Source organism: Lynx rufus, unplaced genomic scaffold (assembly GCF_022079265.1).
Source record: "Lynx rufus isolate CCGP_SWC_20201006 ecotype Redwood Valley unplaced genomic scaffold, mLynRuf1.p SCAF_9, whole genome shotgun sequence".
Classification (NCBI taxonomy): domain Eukaryota; kingdom Metazoa; phylum Chordata; class Mammalia; order Carnivora; family Felidae; genus Lynx; species Lynx rufus.
The window spans coordinates 110,975,502-110,987,659 of record NW_025814897.1 but is presented as its reverse complement, the minus strand read 5'-3'; the positions used below and the strand labels follow the sequence as shown (position 1 = coordinate 110,987,659).

At 49.7% G+C, this 12,158-nt stretch overlaps 1 protein-coding gene across 3 annotated transcripts in view; it reads left to right on the top strand.

Moving 5' to 3' along the window:
- The first annotated feature begins 491 nt into the window (after positions 1-491).
- CHKA (choline kinase alpha) overlaps positions 492-12,158 on the top strand; it is a 61,939-nt gene continuing 50,272 nt past the window's right edge. For all 3 annotated transcript variants that reach the window (XM_047070051.1, XM_047070053.1, XM_047070050.1), the window contains exon 1: positions 492-899. In XM_047070051.1, the coding sequence (XP_046926007.1) occupies positions 550-899 (350 nt within the window). In that variant the 5' untranslated portion in view covers positions 492-549. The remainder of the gene's footprint in view (positions 900-12,158) is intronic.

Below are 12,158 nucleotides of genomic sequence, written 5' to 3'. Positions count from 1 at the left end.
CGGGCCCCCGCGCCGCTCTCCGGGCGCCCCCGCACCTCAATTGCTGCTCTCCAACCCGGCGACCCCCGGCTTAGGCTCGACGCCCCCGCCCCCCGCGCCGGCCCCGCCCCCCGCGCCGGCAGCGCCCGGGGCGGGGGGCGGTGCCGCAGCCAATAGGGAGGTGGCGTGGAGAGGGCGGTGGCGGCTGTGTGGCCAATCGGCGGCGGCCGGCGGCCAATCAGCGGCGGGCTCGAGGGCGGGCTGTGACGCGGGCGGCGCTCCTCGTGCGGCGGCGGTATAGGAGCGCGCGCCGCGGCCAGCGGGGCCCGCCGAGCGTCTCAGCCGCCGCCGCCGTCCGCCGCTCGCTCGCTCGCTCGCTCGCTCCCTCCGCGCCGCCGCCCCGCGCCCGCCCGGCGCGCCCCCAACCGCCGCTCCCGCCCCCGGCCGGCCCGTCAGCGAGCCGGCGAGCGGCCTCCGCGCCCGGCCTCCGTGAGGGGGGCGCCCGGCCGGACCCTGAGCCTCGCTCTCTCGCGCTGCGGCCGTCCGCGCCTCCTCGGCCGCCTGCCCGGCATGAAGACCAAGTTCTGCAACGGGGGCGAGGCGGAGCCCTCGCCGCTCGGGCTGCTCCTGAGCTGCGGCGGCGGCGGCGGCAGCGCGGCCCCGGCGCCCGGCGTGGGGCAGCAGCGCGACGCCGCCAGCGACCTCGAGCCCAAGCAGCTGGGCGGCCCGCAGCCGCCGCTCGCGCTGCCGCCGCCGCCGCCGCCGCCGCTGCCGCTGCCTCCGCCGCCGCCGCCGCCGCCGCCGGCCGACGAGCAGCCCGAGCCTCGGACGCGGCGCAGGGCCTATCTGTGGTGCAAGGAGTTCCTGCCCGGCGCCTGGCGGGGCCTTCGCGAGGACCAGTTCCACATCAGTGTCATCAGGTCGGTGGCGGCGCCCCGCCGGGGTGGGCGCGCAGGGCGGACGCGGGGGAGCCGCTGGCCGGGGCGGGGGCGGACCCCGTGGGAAACCCGAGCCCCCCCTAGACCTTCCAGAAGACCGGCTGTTGAACGGATCCCGGTTCCATGCGAAGACAGGTCTCCTCCGAGCAGAACAATACCGTTGAATCATCACAAAGTGCGTTTTGTGCAGAAGCTCATGAAACCTTGCCAGGGGAGGCCCTCCCTCTGGGGTTCAGGGCCTTGAGTGAGGAGGGACGTTGTGAGTGGCTTTAAAAGGAGACCCTTGGTAACTTCACTGCTAGTTCCTCGCGTCCACGATTTGCTCCCCGCCCCCGAAATGCACTTGTTCGTGGCCTGGGGGTAACAGCTGCTCGTTCCCCGCTAACGCTGCTCAGACATAGGGGTGTCTTCGTGGTCCGAGTTTAGGAGGTGTGGCTCCAGGAATGACGAGGAGCGAGGTGGAAAGGTCCTCCCCTTTTCTTAAGCTAAAAATATGTAGCCATATATTTGAATGACCGAAAAAATGTCCGCGTGTGTTTATTCAGACGGAAGAGGAAAAGGGGCTGCCTTGATTTTTGGGGCCACTCTGGTCCCAGGAGATGACCGTTTAACATTTAGCGTGGGCCTATTTAGACCTTTATTTAGATCTTTATTTATTTGTTTGTTTGTTTGTTTGTTTTCGAGAGAGTGCAAGTGGGGGAGGGATAGAGAGAGGGGGGCAGGGGGTCCGGAGCCGGCTCTGCACCCGACAGCAGTGAGCTGGATGCGGGGCTCGAACTCACGAACCTCGAGACGGTGCCCTGAGCCACCCAGGCGCCCCTAGACCTTTAAAAGTGCGTTTCTTTCTCTGCCCGTTTTCTTTTAGCTGGTTGACTAGGCTGAGTGTAGTATCTGGAAACTGGCCGGCTGCCACTGATAATCCCCAACTCCAATTTTAGTCATTTGATTCCTTTTCTGTGCCCAGTCTTGCAGCAGAGCTTCACTTCCTTGTTGTGCCTCCGGCCCCTCTCACGGATTTGCTTCCGAGCAGTAGGAGCCAAAGGTGGGAATCGAAGGAGTTTGCCCAGTGAAAGGCTTTTTATGTTTTCATTTTACTTATTAAAAAATTTTTTTAATGTTTATTTATTTTTGAGGGAGACAGACAGAGTGTGAGCAGGGAGGTGCAGAGAGAGAGGGAGACACAGAATCTGAAGCAGGACCCAGGCTCCCAGCTGTCAGCACAGAGCCCCACGCGGGGCTCAAACTCACCAACCGTGAGATCGTGACTTGAGCCGAAGTCGGACGCTTAACCGACCGAGCCACCCAGGCGCCCCTACAATGACAGTTTTAAGCAAAACACAACAGCTTAACTGACCAGTGACACTCCCCTGAAAGGGCCCACAAGGGAATGTCTTAAGGCTGGATCCCGGGTGTCCGAACGTCCTCACAGGCAACAGGCAAGAGCACTGGGGCAGGAGTGGGGTGCCAGAGACCCAGTCTCTCAGACTCTGACATCAGCGAATAGCCACTGCCCTCCAGCCCCTCTAGGTTTCTCGTTTATACAGACTGATGATTACATGGCCTGGGATGATCTCTATCACCCTTTTCTTTGAGAATTTTCAGGCCTACCTGAATGTGATAGTTTTGGAGACACTTTCATTAAAAAAATGAATAGGGGCACCTGGGCAGCTCAGTCGGTTAAGCGGCCGACGTTGGCTCAGGTCATGATCTCGTGGTTTGTGAGTTTGAGCCCCGTGTTGGGCTCTGTGCTGACAGCTCAGAGCCTGGAGCCTACTTCCGATTCTGTGTCCCCTCTCTCTCTGCTCATGTTCTCTCTCTCTCTCCTTCAAAAATAAATAAACATTTAAAAAAAATTAGTAACTGTTACTGTAAGAGCATTGAAGATGTTTTCTTTTCTCCAGGAATTGGTACTCGCGGAAGTAGTCTTGGAAGCTCTCCTTTCTGTTTAGAGGACCTTTTAAAACTATGGTATACATTGCCTCTTAGTCCTGTTTTTTGCAATAGAATGTAATTATGGAACGGGTTTAATGAGAAAAGAGGTGATTTAGCACATGGGAAGTGGGTGATGCCTAGCTTTAAAAAGGGGCAAAAGAGGTGGGCGCCTGGGTGGTTCAGTTTGTTACACATCTGACTTTGGCTCAGGTCATGAGCTCTTGGTTCTTGAACTTGAGCCCCGTTTCGGGTGAGCTCTGCTTCTCTCTCTCTCTCTCTCCCTCTCTCCCTCCCTCCCTCCCGTCCTCCCTCTCTCCCTCCCTCCCTCCCTTCCTCCCTCTCTCCCTCCCTCCCTCCCTCCCTCCCTCCCTCCCTCCCTCTCTCCCTCCCTCTCCCTCCCTCTCCCTTCCCCCTGCCCCCTCCTCCTCTCTCCCCCTCTCTCCCCCCTCCCCCACTCTCTCCCCCCCTCCCCCACTCTCTCCCCCCTCCCCCACTCTCTCCCCCTTCCCCCTGCTCCTTGTGTGATTCTGTCTCTCTGTCCCTCGCTCACTTGTGCGCTCTCTCTCTCTCTCTCTCTCTCAAAATAAGGTGGGGGGCAAAAGAGGCAGTTCAGAGCAAGGAAAGGGATTCCTCTGGGTGGAAATCCAGTGGCCCTCCACAGGCAGGTGGCACTTCCTGTGTCTCTGGCTATCGTGTTATTGACACTTCACAATCTTTCAGCTTTTTACTGAGTGCTGGTCTATCCGCAGGGGTTTATCAGACCTCACCACCTCAACTCAGTCCGTCTAGTCTGTCCCACGTTTAACCCTTTTGCTCCTTCCCACCCTGGAATATGCTTTTGCTGCTTTCTGTCTTGGAGTTGTAACAGCAGCTGGCCAGGGCTGCAGGACCACTGCCACCTTTGCACTCCCCCAGAGGCCCCTCCTCCGCCTGCAGTGACAGCTGAGACCTGGTGAGCCGCTTTTGCCTTTTGCGTTCACACCTGCTGTCTCCTCTGTTTGCTGTTTCTGAAGCCAGGAGTCCAGGCCTGCGCCCTTGCTTAGACCCTGTACCAGGAGGCACCTGTGGATGTCCTTGCACTTTGGGTCCCCCCCACCCCCATCCACTCTATATCTTGTTGCCCGGTATTTCTCAAATATCGTTATTCTTGTTTAAAAAAATTAAAAAAGTTTTTTTTTTAATGTTTATTTATTATTTTTGAGAGAGACAGAGCACAAGTGGGGAGGGGCAGAGAGAGAGGGAGACACAGAATCCGAAGCAGGCTCCAGGCTCCGAGCTGTCAGCACAGAGCCCGACACGGGGCTCGAACCCACGAACTGTGAGGTCATGACCTGAGCCAGAGTCAGAGGCTCAACTGATTGAGCCACCCAGGCGCCCCTGTTCCTTTAGCTTTAAAAGTTTACTGTGGCTTCCTGTAGCTGGAGATTAACATCCAAACTTGTTGGCGTGCTTTCAGCTTGGGCCCCAGCCTCCCTTTTTAGAGTGGTTCTTTCTTGTTGTTGTTGCTATTGTTTAAAAATCGCTCTCCCCCCTTGCCAGCAACAAGGAACAGGGAGCTAGTTACACTGGACCCTGCGTTTCCTGAATGAGCTTTGTGTTTTCAGTCTCCAGGCCTTTCTTTGCGCCTCTACTCTGCTTGGCAGCCTGGTGTCTGCTTCTAAACTTCCTCCTTCGAGGCCTGGCTTAGGGAGAAACAGAATTAATTTCTTCCCTGTTTGTTTGTCCTCCATAGCACTTCATATACGTACACACCTTCACGGCAACAGCACTTACCACATCTGTGTGTTTATTCTTTGACTCCCATGTTAGATTGAATTAATTCCTAGAGGGCATTTCCTGTTCATCCTCGTGTCTCCAGCAGTGGAATAGTGCCTGACTCGTGGTAGGCACTGGATTTTAGCTTAAATTGGCCTCTTCACTATCCTTTTAATGTGATTGATGGCAGGGGTCTCTGTAATCAGACTGTTGTTTGCCTGAGTCCTTTAGCAGTGGTATAGGGAAAGATAAGAATTACCATAACATAGGGGTGCCTGGGTGGCTCAGGCGGTTAAGCGTCTGACTTCAGCTCAGGTCATGATCCCACGGATCGTGGGTTCGAGCCCCAAGTTGGGCTCAGTGCTGACAGCTCAGACCCTGGATCCTGCTTCAGATTCTGTGTCTTGCTCTCTGCACCTCCCTGCTCGCACTCTGTCTCTCTCCCTTTCAAAGATAAATAAACGTTTAAAAAAATTACTATAACATAGAAATTGTCATTAATAAACTGACCACTCAAAAATTTTGTCCATGCCCAACTGTCACAGCTGAACACTAACTTTTGTCCAGGCCCATCAAATCAAGTGTTTGTTATTATCACTCTCGTTGCCGATTGATAAAAGTCACAGTCAGTTGTGAAATGAAATTGCAGATCTCTGCAAGATTTCCTGAAGTTTGCTGGAAGAAACGCTTGAGAGCTGTTAAAGTTTCACACATACCTGTTGACACAATATATCCCACAGACCCACTAACAGTTGAAAATTGATGGGGAGGATGATACCATGAGCCCTTCACAATAGAATCATTTAAACATCAAAAAACAGAGAGAAGCCCTTGAAAAGACTGGCCAAGTCCGTAGATGTATTTGCAGAATGATGCAATAAAAGTCAAACAGGGAGTGAATTATGGTTTATGGTGTCATCATTAACTTTTTGGTAAAAGTATGCCAAAATTCCCTACCTAATTTCCTTTTTATGTGCACGGTTGCATTATAACTTATGTTATAAATAACTTTTAGTTTCATTTTCCAAGATGTTTCATTTACATTTTGTTTTTACTGTTTACTGTGAAAATTTGGTCCCTTAAGGGGTCTTACTTTTTTAAAAAATTAATAAACTTGGAGCATAGGACTGGCTTAGTGGAGCATGTGACTCTTGATCTTGGGGTCGTGAGTTCGAACCCCACATTGGGCATAGAGCTTACTTAGAAAAAATAAACTTAATTTTTTTTAGAACAGTTTTAGTTCACAGCCAAACTGAGCAGAAAGTACAGAGAGTTCCTGTATACCCCAGTCCCCCACCCCACCAAAACCTCCATCACTGTTGACATCGCCCCCCGCCCCCCACACCAGAGTGGTACATTTGTTAAAATCCATGAACCTACATCAACACGTCACCGTCACTCAAAGTCCATGATTTACTTTACGCTAAGGTTCACTTCCAGTGTTGTGCATTCTGTGGGTTTGGAGAAATGTATGATGACGCATTTCCACCGTTGTAGCAACCTGCAGAGTAGCGTCTGTGCCCTGAAAGTCCTCTGTCCTCTGCCTGTTTATTTACCCCTCTCTCCTCCCAGCCCCTTTTCTCAGATGTCGTATGATGGGAAGCACGAAGCATGTAGCCTTTTCGATTGGCTTCTTTCACTTAACAGCCTGCATTTAAAAGTCTCCTTCGTGGCTTGATAGTGTGTGTCGTTTCAGTACTGAACACTATTTCATCCGGATGGACTACGGTCTGTCCGTTTACCTACTGCGGGACACCTTGGTTGCCTCTAAGTTTCAGCAGTTAGGAAGAAAGCTGCTGTAAATATCCATGTGCAGCTTTCTGTGCAGACATAAGCTTTCTCCTCTTTTGAGTAAATATGAAGGGGTGCGGTTGCTAGCTCGAGGGGTAAGAGCATGTTTCGTTTTGTTAAGATACTGCTGGTCTGGGGCGCCTGGGTGGCTCAGTCGGTTAAGCGTCTGACTTCAGCTCAGGTCATGATCTCACAGCTTGTGAGTTTGAGCCCCGCGTCGGGCTGTGTGCTGACAGCTCAGAGCCTGGGGGCCTGTTTCGGATTCTGTGTCTCCCCCTCTCTCTGCCCTTTCCCTGTTCATGCTCTGTCTTTCTCTGTCTCAAAAACAAATAAAAACATTAAAAAAAAAAAAAAGATACTGCTGGTCTGATCTCCAGGGCTGCTGCTCCGTCATGTCCCGGCAGCTGTGAGCGAGAGCTCCTGTCGCTCCGCACCCTTGCCCGCATTCGGGGTCAGTGGTCTAGATTTGGGCCACTCTAATAGGTGTGAGCTGGTGTCTTGTGGTTTTAATTTGCAATTCCCTGAGGACATGTGATGTATATGCTTTCTTGTCCTCTGTCTTCTTTGGTGAGGCGTGCGTTTAGGGTTTTTGCCCATTTTTTAAGTTGAGCTGTTTATTTCCTTATTGTCGTGATCAAAGGGTTCTTTGTATCTTTTGGCCGATAGTCATTTATTTACGCAGTGTGTCTTTTGCAGGTATTTTCTTCCAGTTTGTGGTTGTCGTCTTATTTTCTTGAATGACGTCTTTTGCGGAGAAGTTTTAAATTTTAATGAAGTCCAGCTTATCAATTATTTCTTTCCTGGATCATGCCTTTGTTGTGGTATCTAAGATGTAATCACCGTAACAGGGTTGTTTAGGTGATTTCCTGTTATAGTCTGGTTTGTCGTTTTGCATTTTACGTTTACATCTAGGATCCATTTTGTGTTGCCTTTGGGGAAGGATGTAAGGTCTGTGTCTAGATTTCATTTTTTTTTTTTTAATTTTTTTTTTCAACGTTTATTTATTTTTGGGACAGAGAGAGACAGAGCATGAACGGGGGAGGGGCAGAGAGAGAGGGAGACACAGAATCGGAAACAGGCTCCAGGCTCTGAGCCATCAGCCCAGAGCCTGACGCGGGGCTCGAACTCACGGACCGCGAGATCGTGACCTGGCTGAAGTCGGACGCTTAACCGACTGCGCCACCCAGGCGCCCCTAGATTTCATTTTTTAAATGTGAATGTCTAGTCATTCCAGCACCATTTGTTAAGACTGTCCTTTCCCTACTAAATTGCCTTTGCTCTTTGTCAAGATCAGTGGACTGTATTTATGTGGATCTATTTCTGGGCTGTGCAATCTGTTCCATCGATCTGTTTATCCATTGTTTTGCCAACACCACACCGTCCTGATTATGCAGCTTTGTAGTAAGTCTTGAAGTCAGGTAGTGTCAGTCCTCTGACTTTGTTCTTCTCCTTTAATACCAGATTGGCTACTCTGGGTGTTTCGCCCCTCCACGTAAACTCCAGAGTCAGTTTGCCAACATTGGGATTTGGATTGGGATTCGTTGGATCTACACAAGTAGGGAAGAATTGACATCTTGGCAGTATCGGGTCTTCCTATCCATGGGCATGGGATATTTCTTCATTTTATTTAGTTCTTTGATATTTTTCATTAGAGGTTTGTATTTTTCTTCTTCTAGATCTTGTTCGTATTTTGTTACATTTATACTTCAGTGTTTCATTTTTTGGTTGCTGATGTATGTGAGAATAGGTTTTTGATTTTAATTTGTACTTGTTCATTGCTAGTATAGGGCACAGTGATTGACTTTTATGTTAATGTTGTATCCTGCAACCTTGCTATAATTCTTATTAGTTCCAGGATTTTTTTTTTTTTTTTTTTCAGTCTAGCCTCTTAGCTTGTCCAGCTCTGATACCGATGCCCATGTTCTCCTTCTGGGTTTTTCCCTGCAGTGGAACCCTGGCAGCCAGCCTAGCCCCCTCCACTATCTCACCATCCTCTATCAGCTGGCGGAGAATCTTGTCCTGCCCTTGGACAGCCCTTCTCTTTAGCTTTTCAGGGGTCTGTTTTGTATCCACAACGAGGTTGTACTGTACATGTCTTTCATAAGTTCTGTATGTGTGTAAGCAAGCTCTGTACCCAACCTGGGGCTTACACTCACAACCCCCGAGGTGAAGAGTTGTATGTTCTACTGACTGAGCCAGCCAGGCGCCACTCCTTGTCATTCATAACATATTTACACATCTCACTGTGGCCGGTGCTTTTTCTGTTCAGTGTCCCAGTCACCCAGGGGCTGATGATGAAACAGTAAGACAATAAGGCCTGGGAGGTCCATGTGAGCTAGGAGTGATGTGGGAGCCCTTTGTGGAGAAAGTGGCAGCACCCCTGAACTCTGAAAGGTGCAAGAACCTCTCTGGTGAAAAGAGCAGGAAGAAGCATCCTACCTTCCAAGGATGCTAAGAATAGTGGCTTGAGGGGCGCCTGGGTGGCTCAGTTGGTTGAGCATCCGACTTCGGCTCAGGTCATGATCTCACAGTCTGTGAGTTCGAGCCCACATCAGGCTCTGTGCTGACAGCTCAGAGCCTGGAGCCTGTTTCAGATTCTGTGTCTCCCTCTCTCTGTGAACCTCCCTTGTTCGTGCTCTCTGTCTCAAAAATCAATAAAGGTTAAAAAAAAAAAAAGAATACTGGCTTGAAATGGGTATTTTAGGGGGGGCGCCTGGGTGGCTCAGTCAGTTAAGCATCTGACTCTTGGTTTCGGCTCAGTTCACGATCTCACGGTTCGTGGGTTCGAGCCCCACGTCGGGCTATGCACTGACAGTGCGGTGCCCGCTTGGGATTCAGTTGCTCTCCCTTTCTCTCTGCCCCTCCTCTGTCCGCTGTCTTTCTCACAATAAATAAGTAAACTTAAAAAAAAAAAAATCGGTGTTTTAGGAACCCTTTCTGTGGGACATGTGGATTACCACGATTGGGTGGTGGTTGTGGTGGTGGCACTAAGGGGATGTAGTGGGTGGAGAGCAGGGATACCGCTAACCATCTTACAGTACAAAGGACAGGCCCTCCTCCTCCTCCAGCAGAGGATTCTCAGACCCCAAGTGTCAACACTGCCAAGACTGAACAGCCCTTGCAATGCGGGACTGAAGACCAGCTTTCCTCTTTCGTCCATTTGGCCCACTCTTAACACATGCACCTTTGCTTTACCGTTGCTCCTGGTGAGCAGCTGGCATTACCTGATCATCACAAAAACCCCTATCAGATGCTCCTGCATTATTGTATGGTGAGAAGACAGGCTTAAAAGGCATCGAGTAACTTGCCCAAGGCCACACAGCTGTCTGGGAGCCAGCAGCTCACCAAGGTCAAAGGCTGTTCTCTTAACTCTGCCTCCAGGCTCGGGGTTAAGGCATCTGTTCCTGATTACCACACACTGATGCTGGCATTTCACTCTAGTTTTGTTTTTTTTTCCCCCTCCACCTGAGCTATGATTATTTCAAGTTGAGTTTTAGATGGTCAGAAGAAGTTTTGCAAAAATCCACCCCCCCCCCTTTTTTTTCCTTATTCCGTTTGTGCTCCAAATTCATTGGCTGTTTTGGTATTTCACTGTCTTCTATTTTCTGTGTATCCAGTCCTTTGTTCTTGCCAGTCCTTTCTCTGTGGAGATAGTGGTTGTGTTTGAATTCCCCCCCCCCTTACCCCCCAGTCATTTGACTTTGAGAAAAAGTGAAACCTTTTGTTTCCAGGCGGTGAGCCCCAGGGAGACTGAGTCCGCGTGCTGGACTTGACGCCCAGTTACTTGTGGAGAATTTGCAGACATTTCAGGAGCTTTTTTGCTTTTTAGCAAAATACGGTTGGTTAGGTGCGGATCAGATAACTCCCCATCTTAGTTTAGCAGGTGAAAATCTTTTGTTCAAGATTTCTCTGGAGCAGGCAGGTTCTTGGGTTGATCATTCCCTGAACATTGAGCTGATACACCTGAATATGAATCCTTTTCCAAACAATTAAAGATATACGGATGTTTTTGATGGATGAATGGATTAGCAAAATGTCCCATTTACGTACAATGGAATATTTGTTAACCTTAAAGAGAGTCTTTTTTTTTTTAATTTGAGAGAAAGCGCGCACTCGAGCCGGGGAGAAGGGCAGAGGGAGAGAGAGAAGCTTAAGCAGGCTCCATACTCCGTTTGATCCCATGACCCTGGGATCATGACCTGAGCCTAAATGAAGAGTTGGACACTCAACCAACCGAGCCACCCAGGCGCCCCTAAAAGAAGGAGGTTCTGACACATGCTACCACAGGGATTAACCTTGAGGACATGCTAAGTGAAATGCTTGCCAGTCACAAAAAAGACCTGTATTGTACGATCCGACTTCTGTGAGACCTCTAGCGTAGTCATATTCATACACACAGAGTAGATGGTGGCTGGGGGCGGGGGCGGGGTGGGGGGAGAATGGAGCGCTAGTGCCCAATGGCTCAGTTTCAGTTTTGCAAGATAAAAAGAGTTGTGGAGACAAATGGTGGTGGTGTTTGCAAAAACAGTGTGAATACACTTAATGCCACTGAACTGTGCACTTAAAAACGGTTAAGGTGGTAAATTGATATGTGTATTTTATCACAATTTAAAGGTTGGAAAAAAATAGGGGTGCCTGGCTGGCTCTTGACTTCAGGGTTGTCGGGCGAACGTGATAACCACTACACTACGGAAACCCTTGACTTCAGGGTTGTAAATTCAAGCCCTGCGTTGAGTGTAGGGATTACTAAAAAAAAATGAAGAAGAAAAAAGGGGTGCCTGGGTGGCTCAGTAAGGTGAAGCACCCAAATCTTGATCTCAGCCCAAGTCTTGATCTCACGGGTATGAGTTCCAGCCCCGTGTTGGTCTCCATGCTGAGCTTAGAGCCTACTGAAAAAATAAAAATAAAAACTTAAAAAAATGGCTGTTGAAAAATTGGAAAAAAAAGGTATGTAGATGTTTGACATTAGGAATGTCATATTTCAAGACTTTGGGCACTCCACTAAGTTGTATCACTATAGCATGGAATTTTCCTGCTTAGACTGCTGTGGAATAAAATAGGAATTAAGTGACCTCTTTGAGACCTGCTAAGTCTACAAATAAAGGATGCGAGCCAGTTTTAAAGCTGTTTAAAAATGTGTTCCTAAAATAAAAGCTGTATTACACAATAAACCCTATCTAGCGAAGTGATTATACTCCAAAATTTTAGAAAAATACACTCTGTAGCATAAAGAGTTGAAAACATTGAAGCCACTCCTAGATGCAAATGCAGAGACTAGCTCAGAAGCTCTCTCTTACATGTTTGCCTTATAACTTGTAGTTAAAATTTGTTTTTCAGCAAAATCTCCCGACTACTTCTTTTTAAAAAATTTTTTTTTAAATTTTTATTCATTTTTGAGACAAAGACAGAGCATGAGTAGGGGAGGGGCAGAGAAAGGGGGGGAGACAGAACCTGAAGCAGGCTCCAGGCTCTGAGCTGTCAGCACAGAGCCTGACGCGGGACTCAAACTCACAGACTGTGAGATCCTGACCTGAGCTGAAGTCGGACACACAACCGACTGAGCCACCCAGGCGCCCCTCCCCAGCTACTTCTTAACCCACAAACTGGTACTTGAATCTCGGGATGTGACATTCGCCAAGTGCCCAAATCTGTACTGTGTATGCCAGCTTCCTGATGCTGATGTGTTAAAGTGGGTCACATGATGCAGCCCAAATAAATCACATCTACTGGACTGTTAAGCTTTTTCCCTGGGGCTGAGAAAGT